General features: G+C 51.9%; 1 protein-coding gene across 1 annotated transcript; it reads right to left on the reverse strand.

Annotated features, from left to right (window-relative positions):
• Positions 1-1304: 1304 nt before the first annotated feature.
• On the reverse strand, positions 1305-9639 carry C1H19orf25 (chromosome 1 C19orf25 homolog). The gene is made up of 3 exons (XM_075337892.1): positions 9543-9639; positions 2256-2415; positions 1305-2176 (listed from the first exon to the last, which is right to left on the reverse strand). Exons 2-3 carry the CDS (start codon positions 2383-2385, stop codon positions 1986-1988), a joined length of 321 nt encoding a protein of 106 aa, XP_075194007.1. The 5' UTR covers positions 2386-2415; positions 9543-9639; the 3' UTR covers positions 1305-1985.
• Between the last annotated feature and the right edge of the window lie 5417 nt (positions 9640-15056).

Raw genomic sequence — 15056 nt, forward strand, 5'->3', positions numbered from 1 at the left:
TATTGTCTGTACAGGTCCCTCCCCAGTTGTAAGGTGCTGCAGAATATTTAACATAGTTTCATAATTTGAAAAAAGACCTAGGTCCATCTAGTTCACCCTTCCTCCACCAAATATATATTTTGTCACTAAATAATTTACTGTATAACCGACAATGTTGTGTGTAATTTGTTAGCGCTATATAAATATTATTATTTAGCCATTTATGGTATAAGAAACAGTGGTGGTTCAGACAATATTTGGAAGGCTAAGATAATTCCCCCTTGGGGCCTAGTGTAACTAACACGATGGCTCAGAACTCTATTTGTGTATGAATTTTTCAACCTCCATTTGGGTAAAAATAAACAACGGAAAAGAAAATACACTGTTTGTGCGGTGTCTGCATCCGCTGTGTGGGGTCTCCGGAGGCTGCTGCTGGGGCGGCTGTGCGATGTCTGCAGCCGCCGTGCAGGGTCTCCGGCGGCTGCTGCTGGGGCGGCTGTGCGGTGTCTGCATCTGCTGTGTGGGGTCTCCGGCGGCTGCTGCTGGGGCGGCTGTGCGGTGTCTGCAGCCACCGTGCAGGGTCTCCGGCGGCTGCTGTTGGGTTGGCTGTGCGGTGTCTGCATCCTCTGTGTGGGGTTTCCAGAGGCTGCTGCTGGGGCGGCTGTGCGGTGTCTGCAGCCGCCGTGCAGGGTCTCCGGCGGCTGCTGCTGGGGTGGCTGTGCGGTGTCTGCATCCGCTGTGTGGGGTCTCCGGCGGCTGCTGCTGGGGCGGCTGTGCGGTGTCTGCAGCACCTGTGCAGGGTCTGCGCGGGGGTCTCCGGTGGCTGGACTGGCACTGTGGGTCGGGCCGTGAGGGCTTCAAATTATGCCGCCCAGAATCGGTGTGTGCGCAGATGGAGCTCTCAGCTCAAGCTCTCATCTGTGCAGGCACTGCCTCCAGCCCATTGATCTCCCTCCAGCAGACTTCAGGAAAAAGGTGACCGGAGGTAGTGCTTGCGCAGATAAGATCTCGGCTTGCCATTGAGCCTAGAGCTCAATCTGCGCTGACTCCGGGTGCCATTTCTTTGAAGCCCTTACCACATGCAGCGGCTGCCCCAGCACGGCAGCCCCACTGTTTGACGCTGAATCAGCACAGCCTATAGTTTCTGGGACACCCAGCGCTCCTGCCTCCTGTGACTCCTCCACCACTGCTACTACCCCCTCCGGTAATACACCACCGGATTACAAAACGGACCCAATTTTTTTTTTTTTTTCTTCACTTTTTTTGCTCTGAATTTGGGGTGCCTCTTATAATCCGGTGCGTCTTATCAAACGAAAAATACGGTATATTACCAATCATTTATTTAGTTATGGTCTACAGACTTGTAATGGCGATACCCGTATCAAATACCCTTTATTAAAAAAAAAAAAAATTAAACATAAAAGTGTGACCAGCGGAAGTATGGTCAGACCCGGACTGCAGACTTCATAGTATTTAGAAGTTTATATTTAAAATATTGGCTGTTATATGTGAGGCCATTTACAATCCTTAGAATATCTGGTATCTGAGCATCTTGCAAACCAACATATATTGGAATTATCCTGGCAGTGTTGTTCTCAATAACATTTGTAAGGCACCAGTCAGATACCCACCTGTACCAAGTCTCTTTCAGAGAATGAGGGGAAAGAACGAGGAAAGATATCCCACTGGATTCAATTACCACGGAAGCTGAAGAAACCGCAAGTTCCCCAGCTGCCTTATCACGGTGCTCAACATAGCCGTGGTAACCATTCTTTTCCAAAGTATCTACAATGTTCTTGACCAGATCTGTATCTTCTACGCTGTACCACATGGAGAACTGATAGGCACACATACCTAGTGAAGTGACAACTTCCATGCGCTATATATTTCTTGAAGATATTCCATACATACAAATCATCAGCATACTTCAGATAAATACTCCCATCAACTAAACATGTAAATTCAATAGCATGCAATGGTTCTATCAGAGAAGTAGAAGGGTTAAATCACATGGCTGCCTCTCTCAGCTCCTCTATAACTTTTCCAAGCTTCATTCCAGAAGATCTCAATGACTTATATTTTTCTTTCAGCTCAACCTGGGCTTCTTTCAACTGGTTGTTCAATTGCACATAGGCGCAGCTCTGCATGTACTGCCTGTCACCATCACTGGAGGGCTCCTGGGAAGGCATCAGGGAATCTGACAACAGTACAGAAACGAGTGAGTGAAGAGAAGGCTGACAAATGGACGAACTCTCACTACCATGGATATTGCATACCGTCACTAAAGTCACAAACAAACACAGGATCAGATGGTACGGCACCACAAACATCTTCCAGAATGTCATCAACACTGGGAGGCTCGGGTCGAGACGGAAGAACAATGCGCTTCTTTGCTCTTGAGGTCATCCTGGTATTGGTTCATCGACAAAATCTTTTCTGAAAAAGACATTCGCATGTGTTATTATACATATGTATAATGTTTTTCACAGGACTGCAGAAGGGGCAATGAGAGGAGCAAGTTATGGATAATGCCGATCAGCTTTCCTTCAATTGTCCTATATACTTCCGGCCACCTTCATGCAGTTTTGCATCAATATAAATCACAGAAAAAAATACTCCTAAAATTTTTTTTTGTTAAACTTTTATTGAATATCAATATATTGAAAAATGGAGTGAGGGGGGGGGGTGTTCAGAAAAATATAAAATACCCTAAGAGCCTAAAGTACAGTAAGAAATACAGTCTAGTGGACCAGCCAGCGGTATATCCCAGCAAATGGTGGAAGGCTTATATCGCTCCACCAGTCAACTTTACAAATAATGATACCTCCATTTTTTAACATTCATTGCAGAAACATTTTTAATACGCAATCATCCAGATCCAATAATTAACCATGCATTGAAAAAGAGACTTGTATAAAATGTAAATTTATAGATAGATTTGGCATATATCTCTCAAATACAGAAACTTGAACTATATGTATTATTGGTAGGACAGTGTAAGAAAATAAAACTTTAGAGTACTGTAGTGAGATAAAATAAACATACAGTATTCTTTTCATGTCAAAAAAAGCATAAACAAATTAGCCCCAAGAAATATTAACCAACGGGTTTCGCCTCCTTGGGTGGAGGTTCATCAGGGGTATAAATATTACATATGTTCCATAGTGTATCACACGTTGTAATATATCGGATTAGATTCTCATTCCTCAAATAAAGATATTTGTACAATGTAATAGAATTCATCAGTGGGACCTCTTTTCCATCCATAAATATAGCCTCACTCTGATGAAATATTTCACAACAGAGGGCTCTCAGCCCATAACTTGGGGCTAATTTGTTTATGCTTTTTTTGACATAAAAAGAATACTGTATGTTTATTTTATCCTACTACAGTACTCTAAAGTTATATTTTCTTACACTGTCCTACCAATAATACATATAGTTCAAGTTTCTGTATTTGAGAGATATATGCCAAATCTATCTATAAATTTACATTTTATATAAGTCTCTTTTTCAATGCATGGTTAATTATTTGATCTGGATGATAATTGTGTATTTAAAATGTTTCTGCAATGAATGTTAAAAAATTGATGTATCATTATTTGTAAAGTTGACTGGTGGAGCGATATAAGCCTTCCACCATTTGCTGGGATATACCGCTGGCTGGTCCACTAGACTGTATTTTTTACTGTACTTTAGACCCTTAGGGTACGGTATTTTATATTTTTCTGAACACGCCCCCCCTTACTTCATTTTTCAATATATTGATATTCAATAAAAGTTTAACGAAAAAAAATGTAGGAGTATTTTTTCTGTGATCTATATTTTCGGGTTACTCCCTTTTGATCGTTTTTTCTGTGATCAGTTTTGCATCAAATTGTAACTTTTTGTAAAAAAGGAGTAAAAATTCATGATGGTGCTTAAAAGTCTGATACAAGCAAACCATATGGGGCACAACACGTCCTAAAATGAAACAATGAGAATGTGCAGCATTCATATCACTCATCCATGACAGCACAAAATGCAATCCATTGGAATGGGTAGGAATAGCTTAGCAATTCAATTGTGACAAAATCACGGACGACAAAGACTGATAAACTGACCAAACGCTAATGAAAATTGATTTTAAAACAATAAAATAATAAAAATCACCTTAAACCTTAAAAATCACTGACATCTTAACGAGGCTTAAAGGGGCTGTCCAGCCTCTGGGTACATGTGTGCAGTCACTGTGTGACTCTCAGAGAAAGAGCACCTGATACATAGCAATGCCCCCTTGATTTTCATAGAGAGGGACTCAAACAAGGAACCCACAAGCTCCACTATGGACAGGGAATGTCGTCAGGAGACAAACACTGGAAATGTGAATATTTGGAAAAAATGTACAACACATGTACATGATATGAAGCTAAATCTCTAACAGTATTGGTTTTCTCAGGTAAATTTCCTTAGGCTCCAGGGCCCTTCTGGCCAAATCCCCTCCTCTCTGGCTCCAAGGCCCTTCTGGCAAAACCCCCTCCTCTCTGGCTCCAGGGCCCTTCTGGCCAAACCCCCTCCTCTCTGGCTCCAAGGCCCTTCTGGCCAAACCCCCTCCTCTCTGGCTCCAAGGCCCTTCAGCTCCCACCCCCTCCCTTCTGGCTCCAGGGCTCTTCTGCCCCCACCTCCTCCCTTCTGTCTCCAGGGCTCTTCTGCCCCCACCTCCTCCCTTCTGGCTCCAGGGCTCTTCTGCCCCCACCACCCCCTCCCTTCTGGCTCCAGGGCATTTCTGCCCCCCCACCCCCTTCTCTCTGGCTCCAGGGCCCGTCTACCCCATCCTCTTCTCTCTGGCTCCAGGGCCCTTCTGCCCCCAGCCCCTCATCTCTGGATCCAGAGCCATTTTGCCCCATCAGCTCTAGGCTCCAAGGCCTTCTGCCCGAACTTGCCTACGGCTCCAAAGCCCTTCTACTTGAACCCTCTTCTCTCTGGCTCCAGGGACCTTCTGCCCCCCCCCCCCCCCCCCCATGACCTCCACTCTGCCTCCAGGACCCTTCAGCCCCCACACTTTTCTCGCTGGCTCCAGGGCCCTTCCACCCCCACACACTTCTCGCTGGCTGCAGAGTCCTTCTGCCCCCAACCTTCCTCTCTGGCTCCAGGATCCTTCTGCCTCCCCCTCTTTCTCTGGCTCCAGGGCCCTTCTACCTCACCTGCTCTAGGATCCTGGGTCCTTCTACCCCACACCCTTCTCTTTGGTTTCACGGACCTTCTACCCCACCAACTCTAGGCTTTGGGGCCCTTCTACCACACCCGCTCTTCTCTGGCTCAAGACGAAAGTGTAACCCCTGTCCCCACCATAGTAACACCCTATACTGTGAGGTAATCAGACATTGAGGTTCAGCTAGTCTTTACCACATCACACCAGGGTATATAGTGATCATAACTGGAGGATCCCCCCTACCAGCTGGCATGGAGAGGAAGGACCCTAGACAGCACCTTAGAGTAGGACTGTCCAGTGCTCTAAAGGGATCTCTACACTAGGCTCCAGGACCCTTCTACCCCATCTGCTCTAGGGCCCTTCTACCCCTACCAGCTCTAGTCTCCAGGATCCTTCTACCCCACCTGCTCTATGCTAAAGGAAGGGCCCTTTTACGCCCAGTCCCTCCTCTCTGGCTCACGATGAGAGTGTAAGGCTAAAGACACAGAGAATCTCACATTGCACTCGGCTCCATTTAAGACAATGCTGCAGCTCTGATCTGCGAGTTTTTCCTCAGCCCTAATTGGACTGAAGAGAAAATGGCAGCATCCTGTGATTGCAAGAGCCATGTCACTCACACCCATTCAAGTGTATGGGTGCGATATACGCACAGGCTGACAATGGAACAGATGAGGGGATTAATCTCTCCCTCTCCTCCGCAACTGTGCTCCGATCACAGGATCGGGTCACAGTATAATGACACTCAGCACACGCTCGCAGTAGAGAATGAGCTGAGGGTCATTAGCATATCACATCTGATGCTATACGCTAGTGCAGGGGTGGGGAACTTCCGGCCCGCAGGCCGTATGCGGCCCACGATGACCTTTTCTATGGCCCCTGGGCAGATTCCAGAGACCGCAGAACTCGGGCAGCAGCCCAGTCTTGCTTGCTTCTAGCGCTTTAAAACCTGTGAGGCTTACGTTCTCACGCTAGCCAATGCTAGCATGATGACATACTTTGTGGGTGGAGTACGAGTTCAATTCGCTCTCGTTCCACATTAGAGGAGCTGATGCCTCAGTGTCCAACAGGTTTGTTTGTGCTCCCATGCCTGTGTGCCCCTCCAGCGTCCAAAGGCCTGTGTGTGTGCCCCTGCACATCCCCACGGCAGGCTGTGCCCCTGCGGCCTCCCAACGGCTGCCAGTGCCCCTGCGGCCTCCCCACGGCTGCCAGTGCCCCTGCGGCCTCCCCAGGGCTGCCAGTGCCCCTGCGGCCTCCCCAGGGCTGCCAGTGCCCCTGCGGCCTCCCCAGGGCTGCCAGTGCCCCTGCGGCCTCCCCAGGGCTGCCAGTGCCCCTGCGGCCTCCCCAGGGCTGCCAGTGCCCCTGCGGCCTCCCCAGGGCTGCCAGTGCCCCTGCGGCCTCCCCAGGGCTGCCAGTGCCCCTGCGGCCTCCCCAGGGCTGCCAGTGCCCCTGCGGCCTCCCCAGGGCTGCCAGTGCCCCTGCGGCCTCCCCAGGAAAGCTCCCCAGGAAAAAGGTTCCCCACCCCTGTGCTAGTGTGACTCCAGCCTAACCTGTGTACCCACCACAGTAACACCCTATACTGTGAGGTCATTAGACATTGGGGTTCAGCTAGCCTTTATCATATCATGCCAGGTTATATAGTGATCATAACTGGAGGATCGCCCCTACCAGCTGGCATGGAGAGGAAGGACCCTAGACAGCACCTTAGAGTACAACTGTCCAGTGCCCTAAAGGGAACTCTACCTTAAGGGTACTTTACATGTTGCGTCATCGCTAGCGATCTCATTAGAAATGTGAAATTCTAGATCGCAAGTGCGATCTTTCGAGATCGCACATGCGTAAAATGACCTATGTGCGATCTCGAAAGATCACACTTGCGATCTAGAATTTCACATCGCTAGCGAGATCGCTAGCGATGTCGCAGCATGTAAAGTACCCTTTAGGCTCCAGGGTCCTTTAGCCCTCACCCCCTACTCTCTGGCTCCAGAGACTTTCTACCCCACACTCTAGGCTCCAGGGCCACTTCTACCCCCTCCCCCTACCAGCTAGCCTGGACAGAAAGGATCCTAGACAACACCTAAGAGAAGGACTGTTCAGTGCCCTAAAGGGAAATTATCCTAAGCTCCAGCGCCCTTCTACCCCACCCACACTGGGCTCCAGCACCCTTCTACCACACCCACACTGGGCTCCAGCGCCCTTCCACCACACCCACACTGGGCTCCAGCGCTCCCTTCCACCACACCCACACTGGGCTCCAGCGCTCCCTTCTACCCCACCCACACTGGGCTCCAGCGCTCCCTTCTACCCCACCCACACTGGGCTCCAGCGCTCCCTTCTACCCCACCCACACTGGGCTCCAGCGCTCCCTTCTACCCCACCCACACTGGCCTCCTGCGCTCCCTTCTACCCCACCCACACTGGCCTCCTGCGCTCCCTTCTACCCCACCCACACTGGCCTCCTGCGCTCCCTTCTACCCCACCCACACTGGCCTCCTGCGCTCCCTTCTACCCCACCCACACTGGCCTCCTGCGCTCCCTTCTACCCCACCCACACTGGCCTCCTGCGCTCCCTTCTACCCCACCCACACTGGCCTCCTGCGCTCCCTTCTACCCCACCCACACTGGCCTCCTGCGCTCCCTTCTACCCCACCCACACTGGCCTCCTGCGCTCCCTTCTACCCCACCCACACTGGCCTCCTGCGCTCCCTTCTACCCCACCCACACTGGCCTCCTGCGCTCCCTTCTACCCCACCCACACTGGCCTCCTGCGCTCCCTTCTACCCCACCCACACTGGCCTCCTGCGCTCCCTTCTACCCCACCCACACTGGCCTCCTGCGCTCCCTTCTACCCCACCCACACTGGCCTCCTGCGCTCCCTTCTACCCCACCCACACTGGCCTCCTGCGCTCCCTTCTACCCCACCCACATTGGTGGCCTCCTGCGCTCCCTTCTACCCCACCCACATTGGTGGCCTCCTGCGCTCCCTTCTACCCCACCCACACTGGCCTCCTGCGCTCCCTTCTACCCCACCCACACTGGCCTCCTGCACTCCCTTCTACCCCACCCACACTGGCCTCCTGCGCTCCCTTCTACCCCACCCACACTGGCCTCCTGCGCTCCCTTCTACCCCACCCACACTGGCCTCCTGCGCTCCCTTCTACCCCACCCACACTGGCCTCCTGCGCTCCCTTCTACCCCACCCACACTGGCCTCCTGCGCTCCCTTCTACCCCACCCACACTGGCCTCCTGCGCTCCCTTCTACCCCACCCACACTGGCCTCCTGCGCTCCCTTCTACCCCACCCACACTGGCCTCCAGCGCTCCCTTCTACCCCACCCACACTGGCCTCCTGCGCTCCCTTCTACCCCACCCACACTGGGCTCCAGCGCTCCCTTCTACCCCACCCACACTGGGCTCCAGCGCCCTTCTACCCCACCCACACTGGGCTCCAGCGCCCTTCTACCCCACCCACACTGGGCTCCAGCGCCCTTCTACCCCACCCACACTGGGCTCCAGCGCCCTTCTACCCCACCCACACTGGGCTCCAGCGCCCTTCTACCCCACCCACACTGGGCTCCAGCGCCCTTCTACCCCACCCACACTGGGCTCCAGCGCCCTTCTACCCCACCCACACTGGGCTCCAGCGCCCTTCTACCCCACCCACAGTGGGCTCCAGCGCCCTTCTACCCCACCCACACTGGGCTCCAGCGCCCTTCTACCCCACCCACACTGGGCTCCAGCGCCCTTCTACCCCACCCACACTGGGCTCCAGCGCCCTTCTACCCCACCCACACTGGGCTCCAGCGCCCTTCTACCCCACCCACACTGGGCTCCAGCGCCCTTCTACCCCACCCACACTGGGCTCCAGCGCCCTTCTACCCCACCCACACTGGGCTCCAGCACCCTTCTACCCCACCCACACTGGGCTCCAGCACCCTTCTACCCCACCCACACTGGGCTCCAGCGCCCTTCTACCCCACCCACACTGGGCTCCAGCACCCTTCTACCCCACCCACACTGGGCTCCAGCGCTCTTCAACCCCCCACTCTAGGCTCCTTTTCTGAGGATCAGCTGGCCTGGAGGGAAAGGACCCCAGACAGCAACTTAGAGAAGGACTGTTCAGTGCCCTAAAGGGAACTCTACGGAAGGGATCTCCTGACATATTTTAAGACATGTGCACCTGCTATGTCTATACATACTAGACAGTAAGTTAACTGCCATTTTGATTAATACAGCTCTGCCGCCCTCCAACTAGTCCAGATTACTACAGGTCCCATTGTAGCGATTCCCTTGCCACAGGGTACAAAGGTGAGTGGAAGCCTTTGCCTCAGCACTGCACGTTCGAATAAACAGATATATCTACTACATTTCCAACCTGCTCCGCAACCCCCCTAGTAGGGTAGCGTCTGGAGTGGAGTTCTTGAGTGAATGACGTCACCGGAAGGGGCGGGGCCTCCTCAGTGCGGCGCAGATCTGTGAGCAGGAAGCAGCAGTGCTCGGGCCCCTGTGCATTGTGCAGAGCGGACGGATCCTGACCCTGAGGTGGAATCATTCAGCTTTTGTGCATTAGGTGTAGAAGCTGCGAACACCGTGCTGTGGAGGCTTCCATCCATAAGGAATAGGAGCTCGCACTTGGCAGGGGGCGACACTGCACGTTTGGGGGTCTCGCACTGGGCAGGGGGCGTCGCTGCACCTTTGGGGGGGCTTGCACTAGGCAGGGGGCGACGCTGCATGTTTGGGGGCTCGCACTAGGCCCGGGGGCGACGCATGTTTGGGGGCTCGCACTAGGCAGGGGGCGACGCATGTTTGGGGGGCTCGCACTAGGCAGGGGGGCGACGCACATTTTGAGGGCTGACACTGGGAAGGGGGCGACGCACGTTTGGGGGGCTCGCACTGGGCAGGGGGCGACGCTGCACGTTTGGGGGGCTCTCCCTGGGCAGGGGGTGACGCTTCAGGTTGGGGGGGGGTCTCTCCCTGGACAGGGGGTGACGCTTCAGGTTGGGGGGGGGGGTCTCACACTGGGCAGGGGGTGACGCTTCAGGTTGGGGGGGGCTCTCTCCCTGGACAGGGGGTGACGCTTCAGGTTGGGGGGGATCTTGCACTGGGCAGGGGGTGATGCTTGAGGTTGGGGGGATCTTGCACTGGGCAGGGGGCAACGCTTGAGGTCGGGGGTGTCTCGCACTGGGCAGGGGGCGACTCTTGAGGTTGGGGGGGTCTCGCACTGGGCAGGGGGCGACGCTTGAGGTTGGGGGGGGGGATCTCGCACTGGGCAGGGGGTGACGCTTCAGGTTGGGGGGGATCTTGCACTGGGCAGGGGGTGATGCTTGAGGTCGGGGGTGTCTCGCACTGGGCAGGGGGAGGTTGGGGGGGGGTCTCGCACTGGGCAGGGGGTGACTCTTGAGGTTGGGGGGGTCTCGCACTGGGCAGGGGGCGACGCTTGAGGTTGGGGGGGATCTCGCACTGGGCAGGGGGTGACGCTTCAGGTTGGGTGGGGCGTCTCACACTGGGCAGGGGGTGACTCTTGAGGTTGGGGGGGGATCTCGCACTGGGCAGGGGGTGACGCTTCAGGTTGGGTGGGGGGTCTCACACTGGGCAGGGGGTGACTCTTGAGGTTGGGGGGGTCTCACACTGGGCAGGGGGTGACGCTTCAAGTTGGGTGGGGGGGTCACGCACTGGGCAGGGGGCGACTCTTGAGGTTGGGGGGGTCACGCACTGGGCAGGGGGCGACTCTTGAGGTTGGGGGGGTCTCGCACTGGGCAGGGGGCGACGCTTGAGGTTGGGGGGGGTTCTCGCACTGGGCAGGGGGTGACGCTTCAGGTTGGGACGGTTTCGCACTGGTCAGGAGACGACGTTTCAGGTTGGGGGGGGGGGGGGTCTCGCCAGGGGCGATGCTTCAGGTTTGGGGCGGTTTCGCACTGGTCGACGTTTCAGGTTGGGGGCTTGTACTAGGCAGGGGGCGATGCTGCACGTTGGGGGGGGGAGGGCTTTCAGAGGGCCGTGTTGCACGTCGGGGGGTCTCAGGCTGGGCAGGGTCCGCTCCTCTGTACCAGTCTGTCAGGATTGGATTATTCACTGCGATTTATAAATGTATTTTGTGTGTAACCCGTTCCCATGTACAGCATGGAATCAATGTTCTCTATAAATAATAAAACTGTATAAATATAGTTCTGCTTTTTGTTCGAATTATTGACATACTTGTTTTAATAAAACTGTTGTAGAAGTTTGGGCTGAATGTTCATTTTTAGAATGATAAACCTCGGTGTGACATTAGTGATCAGGCGCTGCCGGTTGGATCTGTATCAGGCTGTGTTCACACATTGCTGTAGATTCCACAACTCACACAGTCCTCGCATGTTGACCCACAGCAACTTGTTCAGATCTCGCTGACTATGTATTTTCTGTCTTTGGAACCCCTGATCCTCTTATGCCCCACATTTATTAGACCCAGTCGTCTTTTTCAGTGTTTCCCTCCTTTTGTGGTGACATAACTCCATGAGGCTCATACAGCCTGATTCAAGTCATATGGGGCAAAATCTTTTTTCTTTTTTAAAGAGACGTAAGTTGCTTTTCGCTGGAGGTATGAGACTGTTGCCACCACTGTTCCATAGGACAGGCTCTGGCAGAGGTCACACTACATATTTTACACAGGGGTAACAATACTCCTTAAAAATCTTGAGAAGTATTTTTAGCCAAGGAGGAGAACATAATTTGCAGTAACTCAAAACTGTAGTACATAGATGGGTATCCGTAAGGCCCCTTTCAGACATCTATGTTTAAACAGGTGCAAGCCACTTGTGCCAGGGTCTCGTCCGTGTGGTACCGGTAAAAAATGCATGATACTGAAATGAATGTTTTTAATATGTAAGGCTATGTGCGCACGTTGCGTAATTTCAGGCGCGTACGCTGCATATTGCACTGCAACGTAAATGCCTGAGTCCCCAGCACAATCTATAAAGATTGTGCATAATCCATCCGCACGTTGAGTTTAAGAATGCAGTGATTTGCCTGCTGAAATTTTTATCCAAATCGCTGCGTTCTAAAAAGTAACGTCACTTATTTGGTACGCTTTGGATGCGGCTCCCGCTCTGTTTATGGGAAAGGCTGCATCCAGAGCGCATGAAATCGGCATCTATTCTGCAGACACACTGCATCCATTACACAGTGTTTCTGCAGCGATTTGAAGCGCACATGAACTGCCAAATCGCTGCAGATTTTTCAGCATGGACACTACGCAATGTGCACACATAGCCTAAAAGATGGGCAAAGCCTGAAAAATAGATATAGAAACATAAATAGAATAGCAATATAGAGATAGTTAGCTTGACCAGCTGTCTTACACCATTTTTATTTAAAAAAAAAAAAAAAAAAGATGTTCGGGTTCGCCCAACTCTCATTTCCAGCACAGGAACAGCAGCAGCTGCAACAACCCTCACCTCTCTGCTGTACCTTGGCTGGTTATGAAAAAATAGAGGGGATCCCATGCTTATTTTTTTAAACTTTAAGATTTAAAATATGATGTGGGGTCTCCTCCATTTTACTAAAAACCAGCCATGAAACAGCAGACAACTGGGGCATGATATTATTAGGGTGGGAAGGGCCATGGTTATTTGGCTCTTTCCAGCCTAACAATAGCAGCCCGCAGCCGCCCCAGAAGTGGCACATCCATTAGATACGCCAATTCAGGTGCTGGACACAGCTCTTCCCATTGCCCTGGTTTGGTGGCAAACGGGGTAATATTTGTGGGGTTTATGCCAGCTCTAGCTGGCATCAAGCCCTGGTATTAGTAATGGGTGGCGTCTAGCAGATACTGCCATTACTAATCCAGTAATTGAAAGGAGAATAAAGTTTATTTGAACAAAAAAACCTCCGACTCCAGCCCTCATTTATCAATTTATTTGATTTTTATAAATAATAAGAAAAAAAAAGGTCCACTGTAATCCATGGTGAGGTCCCACGACATTGCCGTAAAGCAAACCTAAAAACACATAAAAAGAGAAAATCATTCAAGAGATTTATTTCCCTATCAAAGCCCTAATCCGGGTCCGCCGTAATCCAATTAGGGATGGGGCCACGTGGATCACATAATGTTCTCACATTCAATGGAGAACCGAATGTTCCTCATTGATTGTGAGAGCAGCCCAGGCAGGCAGGCACGCACGCACACTGTTGTGTATGCTTTCCTGTGGTGACCTGGACCTCATAAGGTGAGCCCAGGTCACCGCAAGGGTGCTCTCAGCAGTGTGTGTGTGGGCGCGGCAGTGACTTCACGGGTTAATCGGAGTTCTCAATGAACTCAGATGACATCCTGACAACACCCCTGTGATATCTGTGCTACCGGGGGTGTCAAAACAGTAATGTCATGGATTCATAGACGTTCCCAATGAACTCTGATGAACCTGTGAAGTCACTGTTGCTACAACTGCAGTAGTGTGGGGGTCATTAAGATGTCATCAGAGTTCCTTGGATACTCCGATGACCTCACTGCACACACACTGCTGGATACTCACCTGTCCCCAGCAAAGCTGTCCCTGGCACTGATTTCTCCAGCGCTGCTGCTTCCAGGTTCTCCATGCAGTGCATATTCATTGAGTATAATGAGCAGGGGTCAGAAGCAAGTGACAGCAGTGTCGAAGACAGCAGAGCTGGAGACAAGTGAGTATAGAAAATCATTTTATTTCAGAGATACGTGTTTTCTCCTGTACGTGTCACACTGATGTCACATGGATCACATCAGTGTGTGGTACGTGTGACACCTGTGCTGCCGTAGAAAAAACAGACATGTATGTGTGCGGGGAAACATGGAGTCACACGGTTCGTGTGAAAATACGCATATGTGAGGAATACCATAGAATAACATGGTACGTGTGGCATCCGTGTTAAAAGTGGATGTCTCACGTACCTGAAACACATGGATGAAAATTCCCCGTTTTCCCAAACAGTGCAGGTCCAGGTGATTGGACACTCTGATAAGCAAATTATCACCTAGCACATGGATAGGCGAGAACTTGTTTTTCACTACACAAACCCTTTAAGGCCCATAAACAACCAATCCCTACAATTGTTTGGCCAATAGCTCTCTCTTGACTATCACAGACAGGAGTGCTAGGCCAAATGTTCTTGTGTTCTCTATCAGAGAGCAGATGTCGCCTCCTCTGGGGGTGGATTATCTTTCAAGAGAACAAAAGGATCAACAAGTGGAATTCAAACACGCCGGCTCCTTCCCTCCCTTTACATCCATTCTTGAGGTAAAGGCCCAGTCACACACAACGACTTACCAGCGATCCCGAAAACGATGCGACCTGATAGGGATCACAGGTAAGTCCCTGGGAGGTCGCTGGTGAGATGTCACACAGTCAGATCTTACCAGCGATGCAGGAACGATACAGGTCGCAGTAGTGACCTCTATAACGATCTCAGCAGTCACTGTGACCCTGTCACACAGTGTCAAACACAGCGATGTGTCCTGCCCAGCAGGACGTCGCCTTTGAAGAAAATGACCTGGACCATTCAGCAACGACTAGCGATCTCACAGCAGGGGCCTGATCGCTGGTAAGTGTCACACATAACGAGATCGCTAACGGGATCGCTACTGCGTCACCAAAACGGTGACTCAGCTGCGATGTCGCTAGTGATCTCGTTATGTGTGACAGTACCTTTTGTCTGAAAGCCCCCATACACATCAGATTGTTGTCTGATCCTGGCGACTTTAGCCCTATGTTTATGGGAGCCTTCATGTAATCTGTAGAAGGGCTTATTCAAACATCTATGCACATCAATACAATCTCGGAACACATGGACTGGCTGAGGCCGTCCTTATAGACAATACTGGGAGCTCTGAAATCATGAACCTCAGTGCAACAACTCCGATCTTGTCATCTCTGTAGTGAGA

Source organism: Anomaloglossus baeobatrachus, chromosome 1, assembly GCF_048569485.1.
Source record: "Anomaloglossus baeobatrachus isolate aAnoBae1 chromosome 1, aAnoBae1.hap1, whole genome shotgun sequence".
Classification (NCBI taxonomy): domain Eukaryota; kingdom Metazoa; phylum Chordata; class Amphibia; order Anura; family Aromobatidae; genus Anomaloglossus; species Anomaloglossus baeobatrachus.